Source organism: Saccopteryx leptura, chromosome 4 (assembly GCF_036850995.1).
Source record: "Saccopteryx leptura isolate mSacLep1 chromosome 4, mSacLep1_pri_phased_curated, whole genome shotgun sequence".
NCBI lineage: Eukaryota > Metazoa > Chordata > Mammalia > Chiroptera > Emballonuridae > Saccopteryx > Saccopteryx leptura.
In genome coordinates this window covers 188,955,632-188,965,990 of record NC_089506.1, presented here as the reverse complement: position 1 = coordinate 188,965,990, position 10,359 = coordinate 188,955,632, and the positions used below count along the sequence as shown (strand labels likewise).

Genomic DNA, 10,359 nt, shown 5'->3' with positions numbered 1-10,359 from the left:
AGGAAAACAGAATGGTTAGATTGGGGGAGGGGAAGACTTGAGTTTGGGCTACCTACCAGTGTTTGGGGACTTGCTGTTTCCAGGCCTGAGGCAGTTACTAACTAGAGGAGGAATCTTGGGAGTGAGCTATTGTTCATTTTTGGTGAGAAGGACAGAAGTTGAAGGTAACATCAATTTTCTCCTTAGATACATTCAGGCAAATCCAATAGGTACTTTTATTTTTGTTGATAAGGGAGGGAGTTAAAGCAGGAACTGGAGAAGATGGCTGTTTCTCTCAGATTCTTGGTGACCTTTAACCCCTGCTGGTTTCTGAAGCACCTGTGTCTGGCCGGGGTTATTATGGGAATTGGTGATCCCTCTGTGCAGCTTACTCTAAGGAGGTCATCTTTCAGTCCCACTCCTTAGGACTTTAGGGTAGAGTATAGGGTCTCTTCCTGGGGGGTCTTGTGGACAGGATGGCAAGGAGGTGCTGATGGTGAGGTGGAGCTGGGGAGGGCAAGCGAGGCATAGACGATGCCATCCACCTGGGTGAGAACGGGAGAAGGGGGTTAGAAGTGGAGGGGGAGCTGACCCCATCTGAGAGCAGTGATCCCACACCTGAGCGTCCCACCAATACCACTGTCCCTCTATTCCTTCCAAGCTTCCCTTTAATTCTTTCAGGCTCTAGTCTGAGCTGCTTACCTTTGGGTCCAGCTTGGGGTCTCTATGTTGTTCTAGGAAAAAAATCAAGATGTGCCAGGGTCAGATGGCATGGCAGCCAGGGTAGAGAAATAGGCAGAGGGCTCAGCAGTGAGGTCATCTGCTAGGTGAGGACCCGGGTCACATGGGAGGGATGGGTGAGGCATGGGAAAGGGGAAAAGGGGCACACTGGGAGGAAGTGTGTGGGAAAAGGAGGGGCCAAGGTGGAGAGTGGGGAGTGATGATAATGGTCGGACTGACCTTTATTCCCAATGTTCTTGGACTCTTCAGTGTCATGGAAGGATCCCCTGCACCGAAAGGAAAGGGTGGGAATGTGTTAGAGGCTAGGCAGAAAAGAGTTAAAGCCTGCATCGGGCTGGCTGTGTTGTGGGGGCGCTGTGACCTGCTTGGACATACTCAGAAGAGGGAGGCAGTGGTCTGAGGCTCTCAGAGGAGGCTGCCTGCAAGAGCATTGAGAGGCAATCTGTGCTATGGCCAGGAGAGGTCCCTGAGTGCCAACAGAAGGAGCATTGTTCTAGAGAAGCCACTTTGGTAGGAAGGGGGCACGGGAGGAGAAGTCGGACGGGTGAGTTGCTGTCCTCTCTGCTGGCACTGCCTCGGTTAGAACTGGAGAACGAAAATAAGTGAAGCTCATCTCACAGCCTCTGGCTCGGTGCTCAGGCCTGGTCCCCAGAAGGAGACATCATGCTGGAAGGGGACCCGAGGAAGGCAGCTGGCAAAAGTCAGGGGTAGAGAGAAAGGAGGAAGGGGGACTTAGGGAAGGGTAAGTGTGGAAATGAGAAGAAGGATGGAGGGAAGAAAACTGATAGGAGTGTCCAGGAAAGGGAGGGGATCCCCAGCACAGAGGAGAGGAAGCTAGGCTGGGAGCTGAGGGAGGAAGGTGCTCTGGGGAAAAGCACATGGCAGAGGAGATGGAGGTAACGATTCTTGTGTCCCCTTCAGACCCATCACCAGGGGAAAAGGCAGATTGAGCAATGAGCAAGAAAGAAAAAAGTGGAACAGGGAAATGTGTTTGGGAAGGATGATGTTCAAGGTGGAAAGAACACAACGAGCAGAAGGAAGAACAGAAATGGCTCTGAAAGGAACACCAGGGAAAGAGAAAAGGGAGACGTTCTGGGATAGAATTAGCGAAACTGCTGAAACCTCTAGCTCCACTGCTCTTGATTTTTTGTTTTGTTTTGCTTTTAGGAGTCAGACTCAGGAAGTTAAGAGTCTAGCCTGTTAGGGACGTAGGAGGACAGGGATGAGAAAGTCGAGGATGAGAGCAGCTGTGAAAGGCTCCCTCACACTGTTCCCATAAGGACATTTCCTGTTTCCCAGATCAGAGCCCCTCCCCCCCTTCCCACCTTGGAAGACAAGCGCTCACCTGGCTGGAGCTCTGGCTTTAGTCTGCAGACCTGTGGAAGGACCAACAGTGTGTCAGTGTGTCACCCATGAACAGCACCTGTCCTCCTGCCTTCTCTGTTCCGTTCTACTCTGAGACCATCCTTGGACAAACCAGGGAGCAAAGCAGCTCTGCTGAAACCCATGTGGGAAGGGCCTAGGACTCAGAGCTGGCACCCAGCTGGCACCCTGAAGCCGCCCACGCCTGTCCTGTTATTGTCCTCGACACCAAATCTGGAGAGGAGCTCTTCTCTGCACCCTGTGCCTCCCTCACCCTGCCCTCTCTCCCTAACTTTCCCTCTGCTCCCTTCCCCTCTCCTTGAACTCCCTGCAACCCCCAAACCTGCTCCTTCCACTGCTGAGCCCTGGCCCACCCTCACTCCCCCCTCCTTCCTCTTGTCACAGGCACCATTGCTCCCTCCTGCCCTGAAAACTAGCTTCTTGTGCTTTCCTTCTGAGTGGCGGCTCTTTCTCTCTCCCAGCGCATGAACCTCGTGGCTGGAATCCGTGTTTGCACTGCAGTCTGTTCCTCTCCTCCACTGAGGACTCTGCTGTCCCCCCTGCACCAGCCTCCCTCCACATCCTCAAGTCTCTCTCAGCATTTCCCCAGCATTTGGCCTCTAGTTCACACACATTCACGCCACCACCGTCCTGGGAGGTCTCATCATCCACAGGGACAACCCTCTGAACACTCTGGACTCACCCGTCCCCCCAGCTCCAGCAACCTCCGTTCCACTCAGCAATACCTTGGACTTTATTTTTTTTAATCCCTGAAATGAGGACTCTGAAATACTAAATGCTAGTATAATTTTTGTGCTACAACTTTCTTTCCTTCCAGCTCTCTTTGGTCATTACCCCCCGGCACCTGTGCTTTGACCTCCCTGAACTCTTGTTCACTTTCTTTCAGGTTATCTAGGCATCTGCAAGTCCTCCATTCCATTGTGCCCTTTCACCAGCTCCTTGACCTCCTGAGTTGCCTGTCCTGCCACACCGAGCTGCTGAATCTCCAGTCCTGCATGTGTCTATGGCATGGAATGCTATTTGTTTATTCAGTATCCATTCACCTGTTCTTACTCAGTTACAGAACCTCAATTTTGTTTGGAGTGGCAGTGTGCTCCCCTACAGATAGCTGTGGAACATAGGACTAAATTCTAGCCAATAAGATAGGGGGAAGTGTGGGTAGGACTTTCAGAAAGGCTCTTTAAAAGGAAGACAGACAATTGAGGCATGGGTTTTTGTCCGTTCCTCCTTCTGTTTCCTACTTGGATTCAGAAATAATGGCCTCAGTCTTAGCAGCCACCTTGGACCAGGAGGCAACCTTTAGTATATAAGCCAGTCTTCAGGACAGTTAGCAGAAAGGTAGGAGCCTGAGTGCCTAAGGACAGTGGCCTCTGCTGTCTGCCTCTAGGTCCTTTTATATGAGGGGGAAATAATAAACTCTGTGTCATTTAAGTTATGGTTGCTTCTGGTCTCTGATGCTAACTGCTAAATAGAACTGTTGACAGGTCCTAAAGATTACTAAATGGCATGGTTGAATACTGCTGGGAAAAACACCATTCATTATGTGCAATGATGCTTCGGCCGATTTATGGCTTATTATGGCTTATTGTGAATCCATGAATACAACCTTCCATTTCCTTGGAGGCTATATCATATTCTCTCTTCATCTCTGACCCTCATTCTCACTCTCAGGAGAAACCACTGTGAAACTTCTTTGTAAAATTTTAACCTCAATTTTTATGTAGTTGAATTTCTCTCTCTCTCTCTCTCTCTCTATATATATATATATGTGTGTGTGTGTGTGTGTGTGTGTGTGTGTGTGTGTGTGTGCGTATATATATTTTTTTCTTTTTTTGTGGCAGAGACAGAGAGAGTCAGAGAGAGGGACAGATAGGGACAGACAGACAGGAAGGGAGAGAGATGAGAAACATCAATTTTTCATTGCAGCTCCTTAGTTGTTCATTGATTGCTTTCTCATATGTGCCTTGACCAGGGGGCTACAGCAGACTGAGTGACTCCTTGCTTGAGCCAGCGACCTTGGGCTCAAGCTGGTGAGCCTAGCTCAAACCAGATGAGCCCACGTTCAAGCTGGCGACCTTGGGGTCTCGAACCTGGGTCCTCCACATCCCAGTCGGACGCTCTATCCACTGTGCCACCGCCTGGTTAGGTGAATTTATCAATATTTTTATTCACCCCTTTTGAGTTTTATGTCGTACTTAGGGAAGTCATCTCCACTCCATGGTTCTAGCACTATGTATTAAATTACTCCTCTTCTTCCTTTGATTAGAAATGTTACTTTTTAATCAACTAAATTCCAGCATTTATTTAGGCCTATTTTCATCCTGCCTATATCTGAGTTTTTTATTTTCTTCCATTACTTTATAATCTGTTTATGTATCATATACTAGGATTGTATCACTTTAGTAATTGTAGCTTAATAATTATAAGTGCTGCCCTGGCTGGTTGGTTCAGTGATAGAGTGTCAGCCCAGCATGTGGAAGTCCTGGGTTTGACTCCTGGTCAGGGCACACAGCAGAAGCGCCCATCTGCTTCTCCACCCCTCCCCCTCTCCTTCCTCTCTGTCTCTCTCTTCCCCTCCCACAGCCAAGGTTCCATTGGAGCAAAGTTGGCCTGGGTGCTGAGGATGGCTCTGTGGCCTCTGACTCAGGTGCTAGAATGGCTCCAGTTGCAGAGGAGCAACGACCAGATGGGCAGAGCATCGGCCCCTGGTGGGCATGCCGGGTGGATCCCAGTCGGGTGCATGTGGGAGTCTGTCTGTCTGCCGCCCCCCACTTCTCACTTAGGAAAAATACAAAAAAAATAATTATAAGTGCTAATGCTCATCTAGTGCTTACTCTGTGCCAGGATCTATTCTAAATGCATTGTGTTTAATTTTCATGACAACCTGTGGGCTAATTACTAATATTATCCCCATTTTATGATGAGTAAGTTGAAGCGCAGAGTAAGAGTACCATGGTGCCGGAGTTGACCCAGCCAGCACTGACTGGATTGCCTGCAGGCAGTCATAGTTTATGCTCTTCACCTCTGTACTTTAATATCAATTAGGACAAATCTTTCTGCAATTTTTTCTTTTCTTTTTTTTGACAGAGACAGAGAGTAAGAGAGAAGGACAGATAGGGACAGACAGGGAGGGAGAGATGAGAAGCATCAATTCTTCATTGTGGCACCTTAGTTGTTCATTGATTGCTTTCTCATAGGTGCCTTGACTGGGGGGCTACAGCAGAGCGAGTGACCCCTTGCTTAAGCCAGTGACCTTTGGGCTCAAGCCAGTGACCCTGTGCTTAAGCTGGTGAGCCCACGCTCAAGCTGGCGACCTCGGGGTTTTGAACCTGGGTCTTCCACATCCCAGTCCAATGCTCTATCCACTGCACCACTGCTTGGTCAGGTGCAAACTTTCCTAAAAGTAATTTTGAATCAATTTTTGATGCTACTGGGGCATAAATAATTAATGCCTCTAGCCTTGTTCTCTCTTTGAGCTGTAAGTGCATGCATCCAAGTTTCTGATGGACATCTTGGCTCAGATGCCACACAGGTGTCTCAAACATAACATATCTCAAACTGGAGGAATCATTTTCTCCCTCCAAACATGGCCTTTGGCCTCCTATGTCCCCTAATTCATTTGGTGGTTTCATCACACCCTTGTTCACCCAAATTGTAAACATGTGACTTCTTCCTGCTCCCTCATCACTACATCAGTCCAATCACCAAGTCTTATTGTTCCCTCTTAACCGTTTACAGAATCTGGCTCTCTCTGCAGACCTATGTATCTGCAAGGTGAAGTGAGGTTGCCCCTTGGCTGCTTCATGTTGTCTCTGGAATCATAGGCTCATGGGTGTGATTTACAAGGCCCTCTTCTCCCAGCTCCTGCCTCCTCAGAATCATTGAGCTACTTACAGTTCCCAGAATGGTTTTCTTTGCTTGGAATAACAGTGATCTCTACACATCCTCACTGCTTCTTTGGCTAATTCTTTTTTATTCTTTGAGACTTTTTGGCAGGTGTGCCTCCTCAGGAAAGTCCTCCCTGATTACTGTGCTTCCTCCCAACCTACCACAGCTCTTTCCAAATGACGGAATTAGCCCTTAAGGCACTTTCTGCCCACGCTGAGTTCCTTAAAAGCAGGGCTTTTGCTTTATTTACTTGTCTCTTCAATTTCAAGCCAGGCCCTAGAAAAGGGGCACCCCACTAATGCTTGCTGAGCTGAGTCAACTTCCTATCCCTTCCGCTCTCTCCTTTCTTTTTTCAGGGCAGATCCTCCCCATGTACCAAAAGGTAAGGACTACTGAAAAATTATTAAGTCAAGAAACAAGACCTGGAAAATGATCAGATTTGTAGAAAGGGGTTGGTCTGAAGCAATGGTTCTCAAACTTGATCACTCCCAGACACCACTTGAGGAGACTGTTAACAGTGCAGATTCCCAAGTCCAGACCTCAGTCCATCAAGCTTTTTTTTTTTTTTTCCTCTTAAGTGAGAAGCGGAGAAGTAGAGAGGCAGACTCCCCCATGCGACCTGACCAGAATCCACCTGGCAAGCCTCCTATGGGTTGATGCTCTGCCCATGTGGGGCCGCTGCTCTGTTGCTTGGTAAATGAGCTATTTTAGTGCCTGAGGCCAGGCCATGGAGCCATCCTCAATGCCTAGGGCCAACTCACTCCAACAGAGCCATGGCTGTGGGAGGAGAAGAGAGAGCTAGAGAGAGAGAAGGGCAAGGGAGAAGGGTGGAGAAGCAGATGGTCGCCTCTCTTTGTGCCCTGACCAGGAATCTAACTGGGAACATCCACATGCTGGGCCGATGCTCTACCACTTAGCCAACCGGCCCAGGACTGGATTTGCATTTTTAATGGATATTTATGATCATTCTGCTGTAAGTGGGTTCAGAGAAATACCTGCATGGAAAGCTTCAGGAGACAGTGGAGTCTTTGACAACTTACCTTTACTTCCCTTCCACCTGAGGTAGACCATCAGTCCCAAAATTGCAATTATGAGCACAGCAACGGCCAGTGCCACACCAATTGTAGCTTCTAGAGTCAGATGCTTTTCGTTCTTTGTGACACTGACGTCATCTGTGGTGGTGGTGGTGGTGATGGTGCTGGTGGCCCGCGTGGTGGTTTTCTCTGTGGCTGAGAAGACAGGAGAGATAAGCAAATTCTCCCTTGGAAGACTGGAGCTACCTGGGTGACACTGTCAATCCTGCTTCCTAGTTTGGGGACTAATGGGGCTGGAAAGCAGCCCTCTGAAGCTCTCACTCCGGGAGGGGAGTAACAAGGTGAGATGCTGAGGGCTGAGAATCCACACCTCTCAGTTTAAATCCTGACTCCGCTACTGGTCAGTGGTGTGACCTCAGAACCTCATTTCATCCCCTACAAATAGGGATAACTGGATCACAGGGTTAGAAAAATGTTGTTATTCTGGCAAAAGACACATAACATAAAATTTACAAGTTTCACCATATTTAAGTGTACAGCTCAGTGGCACTAGCACATTCACATTGTTGGGCAGCTCTCACCACCATCCACCTCCAGAATTTTTTCATCTTCCCAAACTGAAAATCTGTCCCCATTACATAACTCCTCATCACCCTCACCCCAGCCCAGGAACCCACCATTCTACTTTCTGTCTCTATGAATTTGACTACTGTAGAGACTTTATACAAGTGGAATCAAACAGTATTTGTCCTTTTATAAGATTGTTTTAATAAGTGAGAAAACATCCGTAAAGCACCTAGTGTATATTGGAAATATGTTGCAATATGACGTGGGGTTTTTCTGCCTCTCAGTTTTCTTTATTCTCCTTACTATCTATAGACAATTTTATATTAAGCACATATCTAAAGCAAAAATGTTAATATTTTGTATGGTGGGTATTGTATCCTTACTATCTATAGACAATTTATCATTCTCTATGTCTGGTTTTGTGGGGCAAAATAAAAGATGCTTTTTTTTCTTAAATTTCTTTTTATTTATGTATCATAGAAATGTACACTTGAAACCCATGTGATCCTGTCAACCAATGTCAGCCAAACAAATTTCTTTTTATTTTTGTTGTAATGTTGTTTTTAAATAAGACATTTTTATTTTTGAAATGTTTTAAAAATACAGAAAACTAAAAAATAGTAAACATACAATACCCACCATACAAAATATTAACATTTTTGCTTCAGATATGTGCTTAATATAAAAGAAATATGTGTATTATAGTTATTATGCTGAATTCTAAAAGAGCTGTGTATAACTTTATACTGTACTTGAACATTGCTGATCAAGTTAAAGTCCCTTTTATTCTCCCCAATATTATCCTCTCTCTTTCCTCCTCATATTCCCTCCCAGAGGCAATTGTTATGACAAATTTGATGTGTATCCTTACATTTTACCTCTTAATAAACTATATATTTAAACAGTACAGGGCATTTCTTTGAATGACTTAAAGAGTGTGGACTTTGGAGCCATACTCCCTTCTTTTGAATCTTTATTCTGCTGCTTAATAGTTTTGTGACCTTAGGAAAGTTTTAAAATCTTTCCATGCCTCTGTTCTCATCTATCAAACAGGGATAATGGAAGTGTGTACCTCATAAAGTTGTTGTAAAAAATAAATGAGTATTTACAAAAGGTGTTTAAAACCACCTGGAACTTTAAAAAAATGTGCTGGTAACTTTCAGCAGCTGTTACTATGATGGTGTCATGTTATACATATTTTGAAACTTGCTTTTTATTGAATTTATTGGGGTGGCATTGGTCCACACAGGTTTCAAATGTACAACTCAATAAAACATCTACACATTGCATCGTGCACCCATCACTCCATTCAACGTCTGTTTCTGTCCCCATTTTCCCTTCCTTTGCCCACCTCCACCTCCCCCCACCCCCTTTCCCTCTGGCTATCACCACTGTTGTCTGTGCCTACGTGTTGGTCTTTTGTGGTTCCACATAAATTTTTGGAATATTTGTTCTAGATCTGTGAGATATGCCATTGGTATTTTAATAAGAATTGCACTGAATGTGTAGACTGCTTTGGGTAGTATAGACATTTTCTTTTTCTTTTTGTGACAGAGACAGAGAGAGAGAGACAGGGAGAAGGATAGATAGGGACAGACAGGACAGGAGAGATGAGAAGCATCAAGTCTTTGTTGTGGCTCTTTGTTGCGGCACCTTAGTTGTTCATTGATTGCTTTCTCACATGTGCTTTGACTGGGGGGTTATAGCAGAACGAGAGACTGTGACACAGTGGATAGAGTATCAGACTGGGACTCAGGGGACCCAGGTTCAAAACCCTGAGGTCGTCAGCTTGAGTGCAGGTAGCATAGATGTTTTAAGGATGTTATTTTTTCCTATTCATGAATGTGGTATATTCTTCCACTTATTTGAATCTTCCTCAATTTCTTTCTTCAGTATCTTATAATTTTCCAAGTACAGGTCTTTTACCTCCTTGGTTAAATTTACTCCTAGATACCTTATTTTTTGTTGTTGTTGCAATAGTAAATGGAATTGTTCTCTTAACTTCTCTTTCTGATAGTTCATTATTGGTGCATAAAAATGCCACCAATATCTGAATATTAATTTTGTATCCTGTTACTTTGCCAAATTCATTTATTAGACCCAGTAGTGTTTTTGTAGAGTCTTTAGGGTTTTCTGTGTACAATATTATGACATCTGCGAATAATGACAGTTTACTTCCTCCTTTTAGATTTGGATGCTTTTTATTTCGTCTTCTTGTCTGATTGCTGTGGGTAGGACTTTCAGTACTATGTTGAATAAGAGTGATGAAAGTGGACATCCCTGTTTTGTTCCTCATCTTAAGGGAAATGTTTTTAGTTTTTGCCCATTGAGTATGATGTTGGCTGTGGGTTTGCCATATATGGCCTTTATTATTATTATTATTATTATTATTTTTTCTGTATTTTTCTGAAGCCGGAAACGGGGAGAGACAGTCAGACAGACTCCCGCATGCGCCCGACCGGGATCCACCCGGCACGCCCACCAGGGGACCACGCTCTGCCCACCAGGGGGTGATGCTCTGCCCCTCTGGGGCGTCGCTCTGTTGCGACCAGAGCCACTCTAGCGCCTGGGGCAGAGGCCAAGGAGCCATCCCCAGCACCCGGGCCATCTTTGCTCCAGTGGATCCTTGGCTGTGGGAGGGGAAGAGAAAGAGAGGAAGGAGAGGAGGAGGGGTGGAGAAGCAGATGGGCGCTTCTCCTGTGTGCCCTGGCTGGGAATCAAACCCGGAACTTCTGCACGCCAGGCCGACGCTCTACCACTGAGCCAA

General features: G+C 46.0%; 1 protein-coding gene across 2 annotated transcripts in view; it reads right to left on the bottom strand.

The window, feature by feature from the left end:
- Positions 1-201: 201 nt before the first annotated feature.
- PILRA (paired immunoglobin like type 2 receptor alpha) overlaps positions 202-10,359 on the bottom strand; it is a 30,614-nt gene continuing 20,456 nt past the window's right edge. For both annotated transcript variants that reach the window (XM_066382241.1, XM_066382242.1), the window contains exons 3-7: positions 7,032-7,220; positions 2,066-2,096; positions 940-986; positions 682-713; positions 202-524 (exon numbers count right to left, since the gene is read on the bottom strand). In XM_066382241.1, coding sequence (XP_066238338.1) covers positions 402-524; positions 682-713; positions 940-986; positions 2,066-2,096; positions 7,032-7,220 — 422 coding nt within the window. In that variant the 3' untranslated portion in view covers positions 202-401. The remainder of the gene's footprint in view (positions 525-681; positions 714-939; positions 987-2,065; positions 2,097-7,031; positions 7,221-10,359) is intronic.